The sequence below is a fragment of the Drosophila gunungcola genome (genome assembly GCF_025200985.1).
Source record: "Drosophila gunungcola strain Sukarami chromosome 2R unlocalized genomic scaffold, Dgunungcola_SK_2 000015F, whole genome shotgun sequence".
Taxonomy (NCBI): Eukaryota; Metazoa; Arthropoda; class Insecta; order Diptera; family Drosophilidae; genus Drosophila; species Drosophila gunungcola.
In genome coordinates this window covers 1,854,304-1,877,358 of record NW_026453172.1, presented here as the reverse complement: position 1 = coordinate 1,877,358, position 23,055 = coordinate 1,854,304, and the positions used below count along the sequence as shown (strand labels likewise).

The following is a 23,055-nucleotide window of genomic DNA, read 5'->3' as shown; positions in this document are numbered from 1 at the left end:
TGTAATTCTCTCGGCACTTAGCTCCCCTACACTGTGTGCGATCAGTATATTACTCGTTGACTTTTTATTATATTATTTAACAAATAAATAATTTAATAAAAATAAATATTTAACTTCTCTTCGATACCAACAAAATAAATACAAATAAACGCAATGGCAACTATGGATATCGAAGAGCTTAAACACCAACGAGATGTTTGCATAAAAAGTATTAACCGAACTTATCGCCATTTAAAAGAAGCTAAATTATCAGTAAATCCGGTTGAGCTCGAGTGTCGATTAGAGATTCTAAATACGCACATTGAAAATGCTTCACTTTTGCACAACCAAATAGAAGTAAAAGATACAAAAGATGTATACCGCGAAAAGTTGGAAGAGAGGGCCGTAATGAAAAAGTCATTGCTGATTTCGATTTTCAATAAGTGTAAACAAAATAATATCGAGAAATCCGCTCCGCCAGCAAATCGCCCGCCTCAATGCCGTCTACCGAGCGTTGCTCTCCCAACTTTTAGCGGAAAACACTCCGAATTTAAAAATTTTATAAGCCTTTTCGAAACTTTCGTTGACAAAGATGACACTTATGGTGATTGAAAAATTCATTCATTTAATTTCGTGTTTAGCTGGAGACGCTTTAGGAACAGTTAGGGCCTTTCAAGTCACTGCTGAAAATTATCCCAAAGCTTTTGCTAGCCTGAAGCGGGTGTACGATAATGAGTGTCTTATTTTTTTTGACAAGATATCGACACTTATAAATTTGCAAAAAATTTCCCAGCCTTCAGCTACAGCCTTGAGAACCCTCATCGACACGGTCACAGCCTTGTATGACTCCTTGCTGTCTATTGGGGATAATAGACGCATTACTTATGCTATTTTAATACATCTGGTAATGAGCAAGGTCGATGCAGGAACTAAAAGAAAATGGGAAGAACAGTTAGATTGTACTTCCCTTCCACTTTGGAGCGAATGTGAGGCGGCCCTCAACAGGCGATACCAACACATGGTAGCAGAAGAGACTTCCAAGCCCAAAACTGTTCAGCAGACCCAATCTAACCCTAAAGAAGAATGGAAATAGGAGTTTTTGTTTGTCGCTGCCAGGAACGACTCTGTTCAATGCATGTATTGCAACTCAGCTGAACATCAGATTGGAAACTGCGCTTCCTTCGCAGCCCTAACAGTTCAGCAAAGATTCGATTTCGCTAAAAGATCACACTTATGCATTAACTGCTTAAGAAATGGTCACACGGTCAAAAAATGCAAATCGAACAGATGTAGAGTGTGCAATTCCTCACATCACACTTTGCTACACATATATTCCCCAAACACCAATCTCGCGTTGCCACCCCCTTCTCAGCCCACGCTCATACAGGAGTCTCCATCCAAGTCGCATGTTTTGCATGCGAATGCGTCGGATCGAGTCATTCTTGCAACTGCTGTTGTGAGCGTTTAAACCAAAAGTGGCGAGTTTGTATTAGCTCGAGCGTTGCTCGACTCTGGTTCACAAATAAACTTTGTGACCGATGAGCTCGCTCAGAGGGTCAAAATTACAAGAGAGGACGTGTGCATGAGCTTGCGAGGCATTGGTGCAACTAATGCCCAAGCCACAAAAAAAATACACACTATTGTGAAGTCGCGAGTAGGGAACAGCCAGTTGTCGTCCGATTTTTGGATTATGATAAATATTTCTGGTTATCATCCGGATCAAACGGTGAACACCAGCGGGGTAAGGGTGCCTGAAAATATTCAGTTGGCAGATCCATTCTTCTTCAAGCCCCAAAAAATAGATATGCTTATCGGCGCTGATACTTTCTTTGAACTTTTATCTATTGGCCAGATTAAGCAGGGGCCTGAACTCCCCATCTTACAAAAGACAGTTCTCGGCTGCATAGTGTCAGGGAGATGTGCCTCTGAAAATAATGTTAAGGCTGAAAAAATGGTACATCTCAGCTGCCAGGAGGAAGCGTTGGAGTCAATTGACACAACCCTGCAGAAATTTTGATCTGTGGAGAACTTGCCGCCCAAGACTAAAGTCCATACTCCTGAGCAACAACACTGTCAACAACACTTTGGGAAAAATACTCAAAGATTGTCGTCCGGTAGATTTTCGGTTCGTTTGCCGTTCAAATCTGACCCAAATACTCTTGGTTCGTCATACGAAGTTGCGAAACGTAGATTTTTGTCGCTAGAAAGGAAATTGCCACAAAGTACTTCAACTAAGGTGAGAGTAGTTTTTGATGCATCGAGCCGTACTTCCACGCAGGTAGCGTTGCAACACATCTTGATGGTAGGCCCAACTATCCAAGAGAAGCTGTACTCGTCTCTGCTTCGGTTTAGATTGCATAAGTTTGCTCTTGCGGTGGACGTCAAAAAGATGTATCGCCAAATAATGGTGGACGAAGCTGACCGAAACTTCCAGCTCATAGTATGGAGACAAGATCCTTCTGAGTCCCTGAAAATCTTTAAGTTTAACACCGTCACATATGGAACTTGGCCAGCACCCTTTTTGGCGATTCGTTGTTTAATGCGGCTAGGAGATGGCGCAAGCAACTCATCCAAAAGCCGCAAAAGTTATTCAGAATGATTTTTATGTTGACGACTTGTTGACTGGCGCCGGATGCGTTGAGGACCTGCAAAGCCTTCGAGACGAAGTTTCTTAGGTCTTGCAAGAGGCAGGCTTTGAATTGGCAAAGTGGTTTTCAAACTGCCCAGAGTTATCCGCATCTGATAGCGCTGTAATGCCACTTATGGCAGACTTAAACGTAACTAAGACCCTTGGCGTGGTTTGGTTACCGGTTAAAGATTACTTTTAATTTCGGTTGGATGACTCTTTCCTGGATCTTTGCGCGACAAAGCGAAATATTTTGTCGGTGACTGCTCGACTATTCGACCCACTTGGCCTCTTCGAAAATTTTATTGGGACGAGTCGCTACCGATGCAGTTGCTTACATCGTGGAAGACGTTTAAAGCCACGCTTCTGCAGCTGCCGAAAATTAAGGTATCACGATTCGTCAACACAGATCCACAAGTCCCGATTCAAATACATGGTTTCGCTGACGCTTCCATGCGAGCGTACTGAGCGTGCATCTACTTTCGTACTCAAACTGCTGAAGGTTTGAAAGTGTCTTTATTGACCGCCAAATCGAAAGTAGCTCCCCTCAAGACGAAAACTTTGCCTCGCCTTGAGCTGTGTGCAGCTCACCTTTTAGCAGATATCTATAATCGTATCTGGCCATTGCTAAGTTGTCCCATTGAGAATGTTTTCCTGTGGACAGACTCCGAGATCCCTTTACACTGGATCAAAACCCATTCCTCGTCGTTGTCGGTTTTTGTTTCGAACCGGGTTGCAGAAATTCACGAGTGGTCGGAGAAAGCAATTTGGAGACACGTTTCCACGAAAGTCAACCCAGCAGACTTAGATGTGACGTAGAAGAGCTTACAAAGTCCATTTGGTTTGGTGGGCCTTCGTTCTTGCCCGACTCTGAAAATAATTGGCCTCTAAATAGTGTCGATGGAGCTACGCAAATCGGCACTAGCTCTCGTAGTCAGCCCAAGGCAAAATTATGTGCTTCAGAAAATAGAGTCCATTTCGTCGCACGTGAAGCTTCTGAGAGTGTTCGTGTGGGCTTTTCGTTTTATTCAAAGGTGCAAAAAGGTGTCGAAGCCCTTTGAAAAAAGTATTTTGCCAAGAGAACTGGATTCCGCTTTTGAGAAAATTGTCGAAGTTATGCCATTTCACAAATTCAGGGACGACATAAGTAAAATTCGGAAAAATAAACCGGGAACAACGAATGTTCAAAAGTTAAACCCTTTTCTTTAGGAAAATAAATTAGATTGGTGTTCCTCGACATTGCTACGAGTTGGGGGTTGGTTATTGAATGCTCCTATTGCTGTCTAAAAGCTCACAGTTCGTCAGATCCTATGTGTCATACCTGCACGTTACGAACTGTCACGCAGGCCCACGAGCTCTCTTAAGTCGTCTGCGCGAGAAAATATGGCTAGTTAATGCTCAAGAAGTCTGCCGACGAACAGTTCGGTCGTGCATGCGCTGCAAGCCGCAACTCTTGACGCAAATTATGGGAAACTTGTCAGCAGATAGACTTCGAGCCTTCCGCCCGTTCAATATTTGTGTCGTAGTTCGTCTGTTTTGCGTCCAAAGCGGTCCAATCTGAATTAGTGAATTAGTCCACCGACTGGCCCTGTTGCGCGATCTGGGCTGAAGGCGCTTGTACTGGAAGTTACTAGTTGTAGGGCAAGAACGGGAGCCAATAAAGCTTTCGTCCGTTCGCTCTTGCGAATTCGCCCCGTCTCTCGCCACCGTAGCACAAGTTAGGTTCTAAGAGAAATTATTCAAGCTTCAGCGTATCCACTCCCTTTTCGTCGTCGTACTTTCGCAAAAGTTTTCACACAAATTATCGCAAAATAAATCGTCTCGAACCTACTGCAGTCACAAATTTCGCGTTCTTAATACAAAACAGTATTAAATTTTCAAAAGGAATTATTATGAGCCAGTCAGAAAAACGCATCCTGGACAAAATAATAAGCCGGGTTGATGAAGCTACAGGAATTGTTAATGAGCTCTTTGGCTCTATAAGATCAAGTGGCGGATCTACAGGCACTTGGGGATCGTGTTGCGGCATTGGAGATGAAACTGGCGGCGCGTCAGCTTGTGAGTTGCGGATTCACGGCTTCCCCTATGTGGAAGGGAAAACATCAAATCTATTTTCAACACAATGTGCTTTTTACTCAACCTCAAACCGCCTCTCAAGCATGCAACTGCAGTTTTTTCGAGGCGAGGACTGGTCCACGTAAAATTTTCTGGGAATGATGGCATCTTATGTGTCGAGCGTATTGAACAGCTATTCGTTTCATCGCACTCTGTTATGGACAATTGAATCGCTGGAACCAATCGCTTTCGTAGTCAAACGGAGCAACCGGTTTAAGAATATCTGTCTGTATTTTAACTTTTAAAAGTAACTTTAATTTTTACTTTAATTATACTTATGTTAATCTTTGCAGTTTTTTGTGATGACAAATGTTTTCAATAGCATCACGGTAAATAGCATGATACGGGTTCTTAAAAATTATAAAAAATGTCTTAGTGTGGTACATACAAATGCCCTAAGCTTGTTAAAAAAAAATTGATGAATTTAAGTATATCTTTTTTAAATCAAATGTCGATGTTATTTGCGTATCAGAAACTTGGTTTATTCGATCTTTTTGATCGTGCTGGCTATAAATTAATTCGTTCTGATCGCGCTGGTAATGCTGGAGAATTAGCGATATACAAGATTCGGTGAAATTGAATATACTTTTATTAAGCTAACCAACCAAATCTCAGAGAACAAAACAAAAAAAACAAAATAATCAATTATGACTCCAATGAAAATATTTTAAAAGAAAAGAGTCGTATAGGGTATTTCCACAGAGATCCATCCACCTTCCACCAACCGTTGAAGGGACGCCATAAGGTTTTGCCGTTCCAAAAACTTCCTAGTTAGTCCGCCGTTAAAATTTGACGGACTTTGACGAAAAAATTTATGCGATAGTTAGCCGATGTTTCTGCGGTCCAACCCACTTTCCACACAGTCCATCCCAGAAAAACCTTTGGAATTTTTGACAAATGTGAAACTCCGGTTTTCACATTCCACCTTCCGATTTCAGCTGATCTTAACAACTGTAGCTGGTCAAAACATAATCAAAGATGGTTCACCTGTTGACTTTGTTTACGTTTTGACGAGCCACAGCTGTTCAGATCAGCTGAAATCTGTAGGTGGATGTACTCTGTGGAAAACGGAGTTTTACATTAGTTTCCAACCGCTTCCAACGGATGGACTGTGTGAAAAGAGGGCATTAAAGAAAACTTTAAAGAAATTAAATTAATGGTTACTGACAGAAAAAAGAGTCTCCTATGCGACCAGATTTCTCAGTATTTGATCTTCTTGACCGATAACATATTTGACAACAACTTTAAAAGTATTGACTATTCAAAACTTGAGCTAGAATTAAGAAATTGTGATTGGTCACCTACATTTTATATGTCTAATGTTGAATCGCAACTGACGCTGTTAAACGCCAATATTGATCGCATGTTCAATAGCTGCGACCGTTTGAAACAACAACTATAAAAACGGCCCAACCCATGGCTTAATACCAACATTTAAAGGCAATCCAATTAAGGGATAATGCTTATATGAGGTGGATGCGTTATATATGTATTATATTAGTTTAAGAAGTATATTCCGAGACCTCCGAAGCAGCTTTAGAAATTTGATCAACACAAATAATCGAGAAAATTTTAATAATGAGTTTAGTAGTGCAACAGCCAATATGGTTGACCTGTTGACTTTGTTTACGTTTTGACGAGCCGCAGCTGTTCAGATCAACTGAATTTGGAAGGTGGATGTGGTCTTTGGAAATTGGAGTTCCACATATGTCCAAAATTCCGACTGTTTTCCACAGATAGACTGTTTCAGAAGAAGGTTTTAGTATTAAAATTGTTATATTGTAATCGTAAGAAAAATTTTGGAATTGTTTTTCATAAAACAGCTATAATCTGTTCTTAAAAAACCATAAATATATGATAGAGACCATATCAAGATAATATTGTAAAATTTTGAATGAATATATTTTCAACCAATCGATTATGACAACAATTATTCTGAATTCCAGAGTTAATTCCAAAGTGTTCAGATACACTGACACAAGTAAGTTCACGTAAATAAAAATCTTTTACGCTCCGTGCTGAAACATACAACAACAATTTTATTCATACAAAAAAGTTCCAGTTCCCAGGGATTGATTCCGACTCATCGAACGTCTCTAACTTGACGATTACCATCACTATCGCAAATCAAAACAAAACAAAAGTGTAGTTACATCAAAAACTGAGAAAAGTTGACAAAATTGATGGCTTGGGTGTAATTGCCACGACGCACCCACCCTTCCTTGGATGCCCCAAAGCTAATGTTGGAGGCACACCCCATCTCCGGCAGACCGGAGTCTATTCCTGGTGGATTAGGATCGGCTCATCTCCCCGCCCAAGGTAACTCACACAAACATTTCGAACGTTTGTTTACATTTAATTTTGTGCAAGATTGATGATAAAACACATTCAGATTTAATTCCTACTCATAATCTACTCTTTTCGTTAGCAACACTTAAGGCCGATCACAGAACGTCGCCCAGATGAGAAGTTGAAGAAGAATTTAGACGTTGTTGGTCGCGCGGCTAGGGTGCGGAATTAAGCCTCTAATTCCAGATTATATGAGTATTTGAAAAAATGTTGAAAGTACGATTTCATTAATTAATAACTACAACTTATTTATTGCAGAGTTGAACGATGGTTATAGTCGAGCCTGGTCGAAGCTGCAGCAAGAAGAAAACACCGCTAGCGGCGAAAACCGGCGCGAGTGCGCACAGAGCCAAATGGTCCGAAGGGTAGCTCGCGTTTGCGCCAGAGGAGCCGGAGACAGTGCGTCGGTGGTCCCAGAGATGACCACGTAGTCAGCGCGGGTATTCGTTCCCGGAACGGACTCATCGAGGGAATCTCCGTATGTGGCCGCCTCGTAGGCAGTTGCTGGAGGCTGCCGATGCTGCTGCTGCTGACGCTGCTGCTGCTGCCGATGCTGCTGCTGATGCTGCTGCGGCTGATGCTGCTGCTGATCGCTGCTGCTTCTGCGGCTGATGCTACTGCTGATGCTGATCGCTGCTGCTTTTGCGGCTAATGCTGCTGCTGATGCTGATCGCTGCTGCTTCTGCGGCTGATGCTGCTGATGATGCTGATCGCTGCTGCAGCTGGTGAACGACCAGGTTAGCTAAGTATTTTGCCCTCCCGCGTCATCCAAATTTCCGGGGCCCTTTCGAAAGGGTCCCCGGCGGCTTTAATATTTTTAAAAACCACTGTTATTTATAAGTTTATGACCAATAAATAACTACTCACTTCAAGTTGTCTAAGCTCTAATAATTAAATTACGGAACTCCTATTCTTTTTACACGACCGTTCGTCCACGACTTTTTTCACCAACTGAACTAAAACCCTGACCTACTCCAGAGTCGTTTGCCGTTTTCACTACCGCTCTCTCAAAATGGGCAAGTGAACGCATTCAAGGCTATTTAACCCAACGAGCAAAACGCGCTAAAAAAATTTGTCATAAAATTTTTAAATACATTTTTTTAAATTTCTTTTATTTATTGCCTAGTCCCTGAGAGCACCATCCACCATCTCTAAAAAAGATGATCGGTTGGGTTTTGCCGTGCCAAAAATTTTCCAATTATTCCTTAATGGTGGAATTAACGTTTTTAACCGCACGTTTCTAGTCGATATTAAGCCGATTTTGTGTCGGTGCAACTCCAAAGTCTTGGCGCGAATGAATCTGAATTGACATGGCGGCCATCTATGTTTCTGTAAGCCAGAGGCGTGGTCGAAGGAGAAGGGGGGCTGGGTAGGTAAACGCTTTCCCAAGCAGCAGTTTGAATACGGAGTAGATATTAGCCATTATTTTAAAGGTCAGGTAACCATTCAAAAACTAATTTATAGCAATTAAAATAAAATAAAAGCAGGAAATAGTGCTTATAAAAGAGTTTGATAGAGTTAAATACCCCCTCAAAAAATTCTGCTTACGCCACTGTGACTCTTGATGTATGGTGGCTCCGCGGGAAGACCAGTCCACCATCCCTGAATTATCCCAACTGTTCGCTTAGATGGGCTCTGTGGGACTGGGCTATTAGCTAACTGCTTTGCTACGAAACACAAGAAAATTAATTAATTAATTGGCTCCTAACCATCGATGCTATCGATATTGCCATCGATTGTTTGACAGCTTTGAACAAGTAGAGGTAGAGATGTTTTTGGTGAAAAACGTCGATGTTTCATCGATGTTAAGAAAGAAATTTGTTTTGCTGAAGCTTCGCGTTACTTTTTCGGAGATGGCTCCTCCACAATTTCATCTGAATTTAATGTTTCTAAAAAAGTCATATTGTTATACAAACACCATGTGAACGTATATTGCGCACTTATTTACACAGGGTATCCCATAAGGATAAAGGCCGCATTTCAAATAAATGCGATTAAAAACCATTCTGCCCGAACGTTTTAGAAAAAATACCGATGTTTAACGATATTTTGTTTGTGCCACCACCACAACAGCTGTTTTTTAAATTCAAGGCTGGAGCAATTTTTGATGTCTTTTGAATATAAAATCTATTTTATATAAAAATTACTGAAACCTAGAGCGCACGCTGCAAATTTTGCTCGCAGTATCACAATGCATTACTGCTGGATCTCTGGCATAAAATACCTCCCACATATTCGGGGATCCTTGCCCTTTTTAGAAACTGTGGTGGACTCCATTGAAAACCCGTCATAACAACGCTATCATTTTCTCTTCCTTGTCGTCCAAATTGGCAAATGCCTCGGTCGCATTATGGATATCCTGCTAAGCATTAAAGAGTTGAGTAAACTCACTTCGATGCGTAGTTAGAGATGGAAAACATCGATGTTGGCTTGTGGAACATCGATGTTACCGATGTTTTGAAAACATCGATGTTACCGATGCTTTAAAAACATCGATGTTTCTCACCTCTGTGAGGAAGGTGTCGAAGTGCTCCCAAAGGCTGCAAGTCGTGTTTATTTAGCACCGAAAATAAACCCGAAATCTTTTCTGAGATGCCGTGCTGGTACTACGACAAGAAGGAGCTGCGCGAGACGCCGTCGATCCTGGACGGCATAGACTTTGAGACGGAGCGACGCTACCGCAAGGAGGGCGCCCGCTTTATCATGGAGTGTGGCACAAAGATGGGCCTGGGCCACAACACGATGGCCACTGGCGTGGTGTACTTCCACCGATTCTACATGTTCCACTCGTTCCGCAGCTTCCCGCGCTACGTGACTGCCTGTTGCTGTCTCTTTTTTGCCGGCAAGGTGGAGGAGACGCCAAAAAAGTGCCGCGACATTATTAAGATGGCGCGCGGCATTCTAAACGACAATTACTTCTTTTCGTTTGGTGAGGATCCCAAAGAAGAGGTGATGACGCTGGAGCGCATCCTGCTGCAGACTATTAAATTTGACTTGCAGGTAGAGCACCCGTATACCTTTCTGCTAAAGTACGCAAAGTGCTTCAAGGGCGACCAGCAGAAGCTGCAGAAAATGGTTCAAATGGCTTGGAACTTTGTCAACGACTCTCTTAGCACCGTGGTCTGTCTTCAGTGGGAGCCGGAAATCATAGCCGTGGCTCTTATCCACTTGGCCAGCAAGCTGAGCAAGTTCACTGTGCAGGACTGGGAGGGCCGCCAGCCACAGCACCAGCGCTGGTGGGACATGTTCGTGTCAGACGTAACAATGGAGATCCTCGAGGACATCTGTCACCAGGTGTTGGACCTGTACCAGTCCACCCAAAAGGAAGCCCTTCAGCCCAGTAGCCCGCCACAAAAGCCACCCAGCCTGGCGGACAGCCCAAATCCCACGGACATCGTGTTTTCTACGGTGCAACAACAAAAGCCGCCACCCCCAAGTGGAAACGATAGCTTGCTGGAAGTTAGCAACATCCAGAGCATCAAGACGCTGCCCATCCTGTGTACCGGTTCTAGCCCTGGGTTCCATCCGTCTACACATGGCCCAACGCCTCTTGTCCATACCCCCGGCTACCACCCTTACCACGCTCCGCCACCACCTCCTCCGCCGGTCGTGCCCATGCCGCCCTACCCCTCTCCCAGCTGGGCAATCCAGCAGCAGCCGCCCACACATTACGGTAGCGGCGCGGCACCTCCTCCGCCAATGCCACCCAATCTGCCCCCCGGCCCTAGTGGCTACTATAGCGCCGGCGGTCGACAACCTCAGCAGCGATACCAGTAAAGGGACATGATGGTTCGGACCGAAGATAACCGAATTAAAATATTAATTATTCATAACGCGTAATTATATTTAAAAAAAAAAGCGTTTTAACTTACATTTACGGATTTAGAATTGGGCAGGGACCAAGTTGAATTGTTTCACGAGTGGGCAATTAAATTTCTTGGCTACTTAAACTTTTATTCAAATTTGGTTTCCTTGTATGCAGCTCCGAAATTCATCACTGCATAAATCACCCTTTCATCAGTCTGTCCACTGCAACGCCGGCATATTTGACATTTTTACTCGACAATCGTAGCAAACGTGAAAAAATAGAAATTGGAAACTTGGGACGAATTTTTGGCGTTGATTCACAAATTATAAAATCTGGTAAACCGGTTATAAAAATTTAAACGCAGGCTAATTCTCTTATACTTAAAATTGTTGTTTATTTATTCAAAGATTACTTAATTAAAAACGAAAAAGTAGAAAATAAAGGTCACAGCTTATTTTAACCAAAGAACAAGGTAAACTCATAATATTTTTGGCCATTAATAAAAAATATAAATATATATTGTAGTTTTATCACCCTTGTAATCAAGAACAATTTTGATTACGTATTGAATTTTAAGAGTATGAGATTTTATGGGTTATATTGGCTAAAAATTGTATATTTTTAAACGTATCTCGAAATATTGGATATCGCTAATGTCCAGAGACTGTTATGGCGATACTTTGGCTAAAACGAAAACTTTAATTAATAGGAAGATTTTCCAATAATTCTTCAGGACGAGAAGGCATATTAGTTCAGGCTCCAAACAATTTGTTTTGCAGGACCAGCACTCGACGTACAGGCCCACAACAAAGCGCAATAATAAACCAACAGGTTTATCTAGGGTCGCCCCAATATTAAAAAACGTTTAAAAAAAATTACATTTTTAACCAAAATCACCCAAAAAAACGCACTGGTAAGGGAGTGGGGTACCATTTTATCAAAAAAGAAATTGATAGAATAAATTCAAAAAGTAATGAAACTCTACTTAACATTTTTTAATGACCATTATTTTTATGAGTTATTTGGTTCAAATTAGGTTATTAATTTAAAAAAAATAGATATGTATATATAAAGTTAAGTATTTTTTGAATGAATAAACAACAATGTTGAGCATCAGAGAAATAAGCTGTGAGCCCCTGTACGAGGTGCGATACTGCATGCTTCTGTGCTTACGCATGTACATAATTGTTTCTAGTTATGTTTTAGTGGAGGTGGCAGATACATTGATAACGGTACTATATGAATTTTGCAAACGTAGTTAACTGTTTTTGCCGCTCACGTGGGTCATGTCTGTGTAGACCCAGTAAACCCTTGCGTGTGTATCTGGGTGAGTTCGTGTGGGAGTAAGTAGAAAGGTTTGCGAGTACACCCTAACATTTGCGAGTCAAAGTTAGCTCTCCGCTCTCGTAATACTGCGGGATCATTAGAACTTCAGGCAGGGCGCGACTGCAGGAAGGCGTCGACGAAGCCTGTGCCGATGTAAATGCCGCTACCGTTGCCTGCCTCACAATATGGCCAACTTTTCCTGAAAGCAGAAAAAACAAAAATTTAAAATTTAATAAAGAACAGGCACACACCGTAAACACAATAGGCGATGTTTTTTTTTTTTAAATATGTTCTATGTAGTTTTCACTGATGAAAAATCCTTACGGAATCAAAATTCCCTTTGTTACTTCTTGTACGCAATGCAACTCCGCCAGCAAAGAAATAAATTGTTTTGAAATACTTTGCGATAAGTTAACGTGCAAATGATATTTGTATCCATTCTTTATTATTGCACAATAAAAGTGGTTAATAACATATATATTTTACTTTTTAAAAATTGTTTTGTGGCTGCAAGGGCTGTCATGGTAAAAAAAAAGTATTTTCTTGGTGTTTATTTTAAGCAAACCCTTTTGTGTTCGTGTTATGAAAGGAATTTAATCTAAGTTAAATTTAAAAGTGGTTTTGTGCTTATTACCGCCACTAACCATACAACATATACACTGGTCATTTCATACAACGATTTTGGACACAAAAAAACGGAAAGCGGGAGGCCCCCCGTGCTCACAGCAGCAGGCCCCTGCACTTTGTGTGCGTTCGGGTTTTTTGCTCTCTCATTCTTATTCTCATTTTTATTCTCGCGCACTCATTGCACGAGTTCAGTCGTTTAGTCGCAGAGAGGAGCTTTTTGAAGAAGGCTGCCCTGCGCTTGAATTCGTCTTTGTATGTACGCGTGATCATGCATTCTCATACACGGGAGCATGTGTGCGTTTATTTCATTTCGGCGCATCAAGAATATTTTGTCTTTTGCCATAATATTTATATAATAATATAATATATTTTATAATTTTATTTTTTAATGATTCGCAGTGTAATTTTAATTGTCTTTAAACAAGTAATAAATAATAAAATACTTTATATATTTTTGTAAAGGTAAATGAAACAATTATAAAAATCGGAATTTTTTGTTTAAATGTTATTTTAATGATAATAATTTTAAATTTTAATTGTACCAATATCTTGGATTAAAACGAATTGTTTAAAGACAATAATAATTGTTAAAGACAATTAAAATTACACTGCGAGTCATTAAAAAATAAATCAATCAAAGATCACTTAACACAACATTTAAAACAAGTGTCCTAAAAGCCCGCTTTCCTTAAAAGCAATCGTCGGTAGGGTATGCAGGCACCAACCGCTCGCAAAACATCGACACAAGATTTAGTTTGAAGTTTTCTCAACCACTGAAGATCAGTCGGTGTTTTAAGTGATACCACTGCGATATACCCTGTTCTCATCTCAGTGGACTGATTACTATTAATTCGAATACATACATATATGTAAAACATTTTACTGCTACCACTGATTTGAATTTGTAAAAAAAATAAAATGTATGCTGAAATATTATTAAATATATTATAACATATAATATTGATATTTTTATCATAACCCAATAGTAAATACGCCCATATTCTTAGGGTACCAACTTTGAAAAGTAGCAAAAGACAAACTATTCTTGATGCGCCGAAATGATATAAACGCGCACGTGCTCCCGTGTATGAAAATGCATGATCACGCATATATACAAAGACGAGTTCAAGCGTAGGGCAGCCTTCTTCAAAAAGCGCCCCTCTTTGACTAAATGACTGAACTCGTGCAATGAGTGCGCGAACATTAAAATGAGAATAAGAACGAGAGAGCAAAAAACCCGAACGCACACGAAGTGCAGGGGCCTGCTGCTGTGAGCACGGGGGGCCTCCCGCTTTCGGTTTTTTTGTGTCCAAAATCGTTGTATAAAATGACCACTCTATATGTTGTATGGTTAGTGTTACCGCTTAATTTAGTGTACTAATCGTGCGAAACGTGTTCTTTTTTCATCGAACTCGGCAACCCTTTTTTTTAACTTTTGCAATAAAAAAGTGAATTGATTTCCAAACAACCTTAAAAATGCATTGTGAGCTAATAACGGAAATGTAAGTAGGAAATAAGATTAAAATGTACATATTAATCGACTATTTTCAGGCGGAAGCACAAGAAAACAAATCAAAATAAAATATTCCCCGATTTCATGATAAACAAATAAGGAAGCATACTTCGGCAAGCCGAAGTTTATATACCCTTGCAGCAAAAACTAAATATTCTTGAAAACATTAAAATTATGATTTACTTGCGTATATGTTTAAAAACATTGAAGATATGATAATTTGCAGTTAAAATATTCAATGCTTCCTATGGCAGCTATATGATATTGTTTTCCGATTTCAATAAAATTATAAGTCAAATTATTAATAAGTCAAACAAAATTTTTGAAAAAAGTTACAAAATAGAAAAATATCACTTACAAAGAAAAATTGATGATGTGTTTTTAATGTTTCCATGGGAAAACCATAATTCTGAAATATTCAAGCATTACTATATGTCGATGAACTAAAAAATAATTAAGAAACAGCAAAGTTATAAATTTTTTTATATTTTTTTTACCGAATGTTCCTATGGGAGCTATATGATATAGTCGTCTGATTTTAATAAAATGTAAACCGTAATTCTAAAACATTCAACTTTAACTATACGTCGAATAACTAAAAAAAAAAATTGAAAAACAGCAAAGTTATAATTTTTTTTTAATTTATTTTTCCAATTGTTCCTATGGGAGCTGTATGCTATAGTCGTCCGATCCGACTCGTTCCGACTTATATAATACCTGCAATAGAAAGACAACTTTTGAGAAAATTTCATGCAGATAGCTTTAAAACTGACATGGCTAGAGCGACTCTCCTAGTGATGCTGATCAAGAATATATATACTTTATAGGGTCGGAAATGTCTCCTTCACTGCGTTGCAAACTTCTGACTGAAATTATAATACCCTCTGCAAGGGTATAAAAATGAAGACATCGCCAGGTGCTTTAAGGAAGGATACCGTGTGGCCGTTGATGCCAGACGGCGTGGAACAAGTTAGACTTTTAATACTTTTTAATTATTAATAAATATTATAACATTTATCATTTATAGGTATGGTGTAACTGTAAAGCCGCTGTGAAGAAAAAGCGGAAAATAGAAGGGAATCTTTTGCTACCGGTAAGGGCATATAACGGATGCAGAGATTTTTGTTGCAGCATTATGTGGACTTTACCAAATGGTCGATTGGACCGAAGGAGGAAAGTCCTTTGACCTCCCTGATTTGGATCAAGCTGAGGTTCATGACCTAGTAAGGATTACTAAAAAGAGTTAATACAAACGGCTAAAAGCACATCCCAAATCTGCTAGTACAAACTAATAAAAATGGTCTGGTCCTGCCGTCCTACCAAATAAAAGACTCATGACAAGCGCCGGGGTAAGTGGCTTCTATTAAAAGCATATCTATATTATAGTTGCATTCCTAAGAGAAACATGTATAGGGGTATATATTAATAAATTATTTAAGTACAAACCATTGCATTAATGCTGAAGTAGCCTTTTCGATTTAAATATAGTGAAGGGATTTGACTGGCTTTGTAATCCTTCGATCGCCCGATGTCACTCGAGTTCAAAAACTCTTTAGGTAACGGCTTTATAGCAGCAGGTGGATATAACGCAAAACATCAATATTGGGAGCTCTCGTCTCGCTAACCCTAAAGATCGTCAATTATACAAAGCTACCACCACCCCAGCCAAATAAGAGTTTGTTTCACCGGGTAGACCTACCTACTGATCCAAAAAACCACCCAGATATAACTGATTTTTATGTAAAAAGTAGAGTGCAGCCAAGTTTAAACGGCGCTGAAACACAAGCAGATGTCATCTGACCAGCCAAAACTTCTGAATCGAGCCCAATTTCAAGCTTCCACATTGAGCTCCAAAAAAATAAGCTTCGAGGCTAATATTTAAACCCATTAAAAGAATTTCAGACGTTATGTCATCCGCTGCCGAACACTCTACGTCAGAGCACATGGCCAATACCATCACAGGACAACACTAAATGTAGATCCTTCGTCATTAATTATTTAAAGGACAGCTGAGCCCAAAAACAGCTCCTGGCTATAAATTAATTTCGCCCAAGATGATAATCGAATCGAGCTACCTTAATGTGCAGTTATATGGGTTACTGCAATTTTTAACTCTGTACATACATAAATGGGGATACTTACTTCACCAATGGATACAATAAGTTATACAATGATCCCAAACCAGGCAAAGATAAAACTCAACCATCTTCGTAGCGACTCATCAGTCTACACCCTTGCTTATCAAATAACTTCCGAAACAGAAACGGCCTTTGAGGGAAATACAGGGAACTGATTCCTCACTGTAAGATGCAAAACCTTTACCACTGACGATCACAACATCGAAGAGGGGTACCTTAAGGAAGCGTACTAGGTTTAATCTTGTACACTTTTTACACATCGTACAGGGTTTTTAAAAATCAAAGAAAAAAATAAAAATTTGGCGGTTGGCAATCTTAATCATTTAATTTGTTCCAAGTAGATTTGTTTACATCAATTTTTGAATATGATATCTTTCAAATGGCCGCCTCTGGCGTTGATGGCGTATTGCGCCCTTTTTGCAGCAACATTTCGGCCGGAATAGCGGCTATTTCTTCACGAATGTTGTCCTTGAGCTCTTCTAGGGTCCTTGGCTTGTTAACGTAAACCTTTGACTTCAAATATCCCCACAAGAAGTCAGGTGGTGGCTTTTTTTTTTTGCTTATTTACGGTCCCATTCAATGTGAAATGGGCTTCATAGGACATGATAATTTTGTTCCAAAATTGATCGTCATCTTCGGCCATTTCGATGACTCTCGCGTGGCGTGTATTGTTCCATGGTAAAAATCTGCTTGGACTGACGCTTCAAACGCGGTATGTCATTAAGCGATCTGGCATCTCTGTCAAAAGTTATGGCGTCGTCAGATGGGTCCGTCGAATATGGGCAACCCTGTACATCTATACAAGCCATCAAACGGTGTTATCAACCTGCCGTTGAATATCTCCAAATACTGCTACCGAACATACAAAAATTTCGTGGCTGTAGAAAAGTGGCTAGCTGACTGGCGTACACAAGCCAACGAGCAAAAATGTAACCATATCACGATTACGCTCAACCGAGACATTTGCTCACCTTTAATAATACATTAATTTCAAACGATGTCATTCATCTTGGTATACACCATACTTGAAGAAAACAAATAGAAGCAAAAAATACCTGCCTAAAACTGAAGGTCAGCAGTTTCCATGGGCTTAATAACTCCCGCTCTCCGCTTCAATGGAAACAGCAGTAACAAAGAGATTATCAAACGATCGCAATCTATAACTCTGAGAACAATCAGAGTATATTGGCAAAGTCTACATCCACAGATACCAGGATATAAAACCCGTAAAAGAAGAAATGGAGAGCAGAAAAGTTAACTATAACACCAGTCTGTCAATACATAAAAATCATATAAGCTAGATAAATACCATTGTAAAGTTAAGGTTTGAATACTTCTTGTTAGTCTTTTAAGCAACATGACACGGTCCAATAAATATAATTAAACATTAAAAAAGTAAAAAAAAACTATCCGCTTTGCAGCTGCGGTTTGAATTAATTGGAGTTAGTTTTGGGGGCCGTCAAGAATCATCTAGAGACGAATGACGAATTAAAGCACGTGATTAAATTCGCCATTGAGGACCATACCCTCCTACTGCAAGGCCTGCCGGATCCCTATTATAAATAACCTCAATGTTGGTGCTATTTAATACTATTCGGGGCCACCCTGTATGTTCAATTTTTTTTATTTTTTGTAAACGATTAAGATTAAACAAATCCTGCTCTACTATAGCTCATTTTAAAAATAATTAAATTATCTTTATACCCTTGCAGAGGGTATTATAATTTCAGTCAGAAGTTTGCAACGCAGTGAAGGAGACATCTCCGACCCTATAAAGTATATATATTCTTGATCAGCAGCACTAGGAGAGTCGATCTAGCCATGTCCGTCTGTCCGTCCGTCTGTCCGTCCGTTTCTACGCAAACTAGTCTCTCAGTGTTAAAGCTATCTGCATGAAACTTTCCCAAAAGTTGTCTTTCTATTGCAGGTAGTATATAAGTCGGAACGAGCCAGATCGGACGACTATAGCATATAGCTCCCATAGGAACAATCGGAAAAATATATGAAAAAAAATTATAACTTTGCTGTTTTTAATTTTTTGTTTAGTTCTTCGAGATATAGTAATGGTTTAATATTTCAGAATTACGGTTTTAATTTCATTAAAATCGGACGACTATAGCATATAGCTCCCATAGGAACAATCGGAAAAATAAATGAAAAAAAATTATAACTTTTTTGTTTTTTAATTTTTTGTTTAGTTCTTCGACATATAGCAATGTTTAATTATTTCAGAATTATGGTATAAATTTTATCAAAATCGGACGTCTATAGCATATAACTCCAATAGAAATAATAAAAATATATAAAATAACTATCTAATAATTGAGCTGCAATTCATCATAGTTTCAATGTTTTTTTTTAGCACATACTCAAGTAAATCATAATTTAAATGTTTTCAAAAGTATTTAATTAATGCAATAGCTGCAAGGGTATATGAACTTCGGCTTGCCGAAGTTTGCTTTACATTTTTATACTATTTATAGCCGCAGAATTGAAAGTCTGCTGTGAAGGCCGGTTCGTAACGAGTAACACACCAATCGAAAGGCATTGCTTAATAAATTAGGATTGCATAGCAAGACTTTAAGAAACTTATTTTGTTCAGGAGAAAGGGCGGTGAATGTGACATACTAAACATTATTTTAAGTGGATTTCTTAGGCGCGGGTTGGTAAAATATTCCAATTTTTTGTCTACTTAAATTTTTTATTGTGTTGGGCAGATCGTTACAAAAAAAGTTTGTTTTACGACTTTTTGAAAAAATAGCTTATATGACGGAAAATCGCTGAAAATAGCTAAACTTTGCACGGCTATAACTTCTAAACTAGTGAGGTATATCGTTAATAAATAATGTACAAAGTAGTGGGCCAAGTTGGCTCCCTTGTGTGAAGTAACTTGGATCATTTTAGAGACAAACCCTTTTTTTTGTAAGGATTTAGGGAAATTTGATAAAAAAAATATTTAAATCTTATTGATTACGGCGTCATTTCCGATAGTTTGTTGGAAAAAAGGTATCTCCGCGTTGACAGCAGAACTTTTTACTGAATCATCAGAAGTAAAAAATACGTGATTTAGTTAAGACCGTTTACTATTTATTGGACGAGGACAAAAATGTCAAAATTGTATTTTTGATAGGCATTTTTACTATTAATGCATATATTTGTAAAAATTTATCGACGTTTTTATTTTTTTAAATTGTTGTAATTGAATTAAAAAATCATCTCGAAGACCTATGCAAAATATTATTAAGATCGGTTGAGTAGCTCGCGAGAAATCTTAACAATCGCCTTTGAAAAAACGGTGGGTAGCGCACAACTTTTCAAAGCTGTATCTCCAAAACTCAAATAAACAAAAAAAAAAACAATTTTTTGAAAATACTTTTAATTGATTCTACAACTATTCAAAAATATAATTTTTAAGTTTTAGGACGATATCTTAATTTTTATAGAAGTACACATCTTTTAGAAAATTATGTAAATTATATTTATATACAATTTTTCTGTATTTAAAACTTTATACGCGTTTTTCTTGAAACTCATTTTTTTTTATTTTTTGTAAACGATTGAGATTAAACAAATCCTGCTCTACTATAGCTCATTTTAAAGATAATTAATTTATCTTTTGTTTTTTAATTTTAAACTCTCTTTTTATGTATGGAAAAATCCTTTTTTTAAAATAAATGTGGGTAAAAATCAATTTTTACATATTTTTAAAATTTCACATCGAAGGTTTTATCTTAAAGTTTTTTTGTTGCAGAAGACAATTTAGAGTGCTGAAATGTACAGAGTGCTGGATTGTATTGAGGTGCCATCGTCACAGCGTACAATTCAATATTAAAAATGTTTTTTGTTCTGGAATCCTGCTCCGAAATTAAAAAAAACCAAACCAAAATGCCGGTTTCTTAAAAACAAATTTTATTTTCGAACACAATATCTGCATTAAATTGCTTTTAAAAATTATTTATTTGTCGGTAAGAAAAAATCTTCGATTTATTACTTTAAAAATATTTCAAACAATTTTAAGCAGAACTGGAAATAAAAAATAAAATTGGCATGAAAGCAGGTGAACAACGTTTAAATTAAAAAAAATGGAGCAATAGAAAAAATGTTGAGTGTCACTTTCTGAATCAGGGAGTACATTTGTGGAGGATTTCGTCGATTTAAATTTGAAAACCCGTGATATGCAGAGGGTATTATAATTTCAGCCAGAAGTTTGCAACGCAGTGAAGGAGACGTTTCCGACCCTATAAAGTATATATATTCTTGATCAGCATCACTGGGAGAGTCGATATAGCCATGTTCGAATGTCCGCCTATCCGTCCGTTTGTACGCAAACTAGTTTCAGTTTTAAAGCTATCTGCATGAAACTTTCCCAAAAGTTGTCTTTTGCAGGTAGTATATAAGTCGAAACGAGCCGGATCGGACGACTATAGCATAAAGCTCCCATAGGAAAAATCGAAAAAATAAATGAAAAAAATTATAACTTTGCTGTTCTTTAATTTTATTTTTAGTTCTTCGACATATATGTAGCAATGGTTAAATATTTCAGAATTACGGTTTAAATTCCATCAAAATCGGACGACTTTAACATAAAACTCCAAAAGAAACAATAAAAATATAAAAAAAAAAATTTAATTTTAACTTTTTTACATTGTTATACTATATATAGCCGCAGAATTGAAAGTCTGCTGTGAAGGCCGGTTCGTAACGAGTAACACACCAATCGAAAGGCATTGCTAAATTAATTAGGATTGCATAGCAAGACTTTAAGAAAATTATTTTGTTCAGGAGAAAGGGCGGTGAATGTGACATACTAAACATTATTTTAAGTGGATTTCTTAGGCGCGGGTTGGTAAAATATTCCAATTTTTTGTCTACTTAAATTTTTTGTTGTGTTGGGCAGATCGTTACAAAAAAAGTTTGTTTTACGACTTTTTAAAAAACTAGCTTATATGACGGAAAATCGCTGAAAATAGCTAAACTTTGCACGGCTATAACTTCTAAACTAGTGAGGTATATCGTTAATAAATAATGTAAAAAGTAGTGGGCCAAGTTGGCTCCCTTGTGGGACGCCTGATGTAACTTGGATCATTTTAGAGACAAATCCTTTTTTTTTGTAAGGATTTAGTGAAATTTGATAAAAAAAATATTTAAATCTTATCTATTACGGATGCTAACTCGCATATCGTAAACTAAAGTTTTAATTAATTAATTATTTAATCTTTACGCACTATCAAAAAAAAAATAAGTAAGAACGTGGATCAGCGCACTCAACGCCAAAAACAACAAGACGAAGCCCGTGAAAAAGCTCAGAGAGAGCAAGACAAACGTCGTCTCTCCTTGGCCCGTAACAATGCTTATTTCTCTTTCACAAGTAATACTCTAGATTCGAAAGTGCAAGAAAGTGCAAGTTTACTGACCGCTGAAAACCAGAGATCTAGTTCTTGCTCTCCCGCCCTACTTTTCACCGCTCAAACGCCATGGAGTGAGCAATGCAAAACTCCAACCGAGCTTCTGCCACCTAGTGCAACAACAACAGCAACTACTACGTCAACTACAACGGTCTCTGTCGCCAACAATGCAATAACGACTCCACTCTCTTCTTCAAAAATCGGGTCAAACGGCAAAAACAAAGCTACGGTAGGTGAAATGTCAATTCCGCAAGCGGGTTCGGCTATGCAGACAGGCATGGATCGCTACATTAATATTTTCAAGCGCAAGCTAACACCCCCAAAAAAATCTGACGGCAATATGCCCAAAATAAACCGTACCAACCAAAGGATCTGAAAATCTCGGGCCATTAAATCAAAATAGATTTTCCATTCTGGCGGAGCCTGAAAAAGAGTCTGAAGAATTAGCCCCAAAGAAACTTAAGCCACCACCTATCTTTGTTCGGGAGAAGATCTCCAACATCCTGGTCAACAAAATAGTTGAGCTTGTCGGAAAAGATAACTTTCATGTCATTCCCCTTATGAAAGGGAATATAAGCGAAACCAAACTTCAAACCAAAACAGAAGATGATTCCCGAGCACTTAAACGATGTCAAAAAGAATTACTAGACATACCAGCTGAAAAGTTGCAAAGTTGTGCTCACGGGAATATAACCCGATGTGACCCCCTCCGAAATTATAGAGGCTTTAAAAGGAAACGGTTTTTACGCAAAACATGTTATAAATATTATAAACAAAAACAAGAAGCCGCAACCACTTTTCAAGGTCGAGCTGGAGCCAGACACCAGAACTTTGAAAAAAAACGCAGTTCACCCAATCTTCAAGTTGCAGTACCTCCTGCACCGTAGGATCACAGTTGAAGAGCCGCACAAACGGAACGGGCCAGTGCAATGCACAAATTGCCAGAAATACGGACACACCAGGGCTTACAGCACCCTCAGGTCAGTTTGTGTAGCTTGTGGAAACTGCCACGGCTCCGAACCCTGCCCTGCCAACAAGGAAGATTCTCTCACTAAAAAATGTGTAAACTGCCAAGGAAACCACACAGCAAACTACAGAGGCTGTCCAGTCTACAAGGAGATGAAAAGTCGTATGCAACGAGCAACAACGGCACGCCGGAACATCTTAAT

At 38.7% G+C, this 23,055-nt stretch overlaps 2 protein-coding genes and 2 long non-coding RNA genes across 10 annotated transcripts in view; 2 read left to right on the top strand and 2 right to left on the bottom strand.

Annotated features, from left to right (window-relative positions):
- The first annotated feature begins 6,264 nt into the window (after positions 1–6,264).
- On the top strand, positions 6,265–7,941 carry LOC128256352 (uncharacterized). Of its 2 annotated transcripts, XR_008267750.1 has the most exons (5): positions 6,270–6,476; positions 6,667–6,701; positions 6,777–7,039; positions 7,149–7,264; positions 7,328–7,941. It is a non-coding gene; the product is annotated as an uncharacterized LOC128256352 (long non-coding RNA). The 2 variants fall into 2 exon arrangements; XR_008267751.1 differs by having other exon boundaries at positions 6,265–6,476; positions 6,783–7,039; positions 7,149–7,941.
- On the bottom strand, positions 7,266–8,763 carry LOC128256353 (uncharacterized). 3 transcript variants are annotated; one of them, XR_008267754.1, is made up of 3 exons: positions 8,618–8,763; positions 7,937–8,131; positions 7,266–7,875 (listed from the first exon to the last, which is right to left on the bottom strand). It is a non-coding gene; the product is annotated as an uncharacterized LOC128256353 (long non-coding RNA). The 3 variants fall into 3 exon arrangements; XR_008267752.1 differs by having other exon boundaries at positions 7,937–8,522; positions 8,618–8,734; XR_008267753.1 differs by having other exon boundaries at positions 7,937–8,449; positions 8,618–8,716.
- Positions 8,764–9,554: 791 nt separating this feature from the next.
- Positions 9,555–11,348, top strand: LOC128256350 (cyclin-K). Of its 2 annotated transcripts, XM_052986650.1 has the most exons (2): positions 9,555–10,018; positions 10,070–11,348. In XM_052986650.1, exons 1-2 carry the CDS (start codon positions 9,662–9,664, stop codon positions 10,844–10,846), a joined length of 1,134 nt encoding a protein of 377 aa, XP_052842610.1. In that variant the 5' UTR covers positions 9,555–9,661; the 3' UTR covers positions 10,847–11,348. The 2 variants fall into 2 exon arrangements, with proteins under 2 accessions (XP_052842610.1, XP_052842609.1); XM_052986649.1 differs by having other exon boundaries at positions 9,555–11,348.
- Positions 11,349–11,765: 417 nt separating this feature from the next.
- The window catches only part of LOC128256348 (uncharacterized), a 43,375-nt gene continuing 32,085 nt past the window's right edge, over positions 11,766–23,055 (bottom strand). For all 3 annotated transcript variants that reach the window (XM_052986646.1, XM_052986645.1, XM_052986647.1), the window contains exon 5: positions 11,766–12,402. In XM_052986646.1, the coding sequence (XP_052842606.1) occupies positions 12,248–12,402 (155 nt within the window). In that variant the 3' untranslated portion in view covers positions 11,766–12,247. The remainder of the gene's footprint in view (positions 12,403–23,055) is intronic.

What these genes read in the sequence shown, in the direction of transcription:
- LOC128256350 (XM_052986649.1), top strand. Translation starts at nt 9,662, where the DNA reads ATGCCGTGCTGGTACTACGACAAGAAGGAGCTGCGCGAGACGCCGTCG.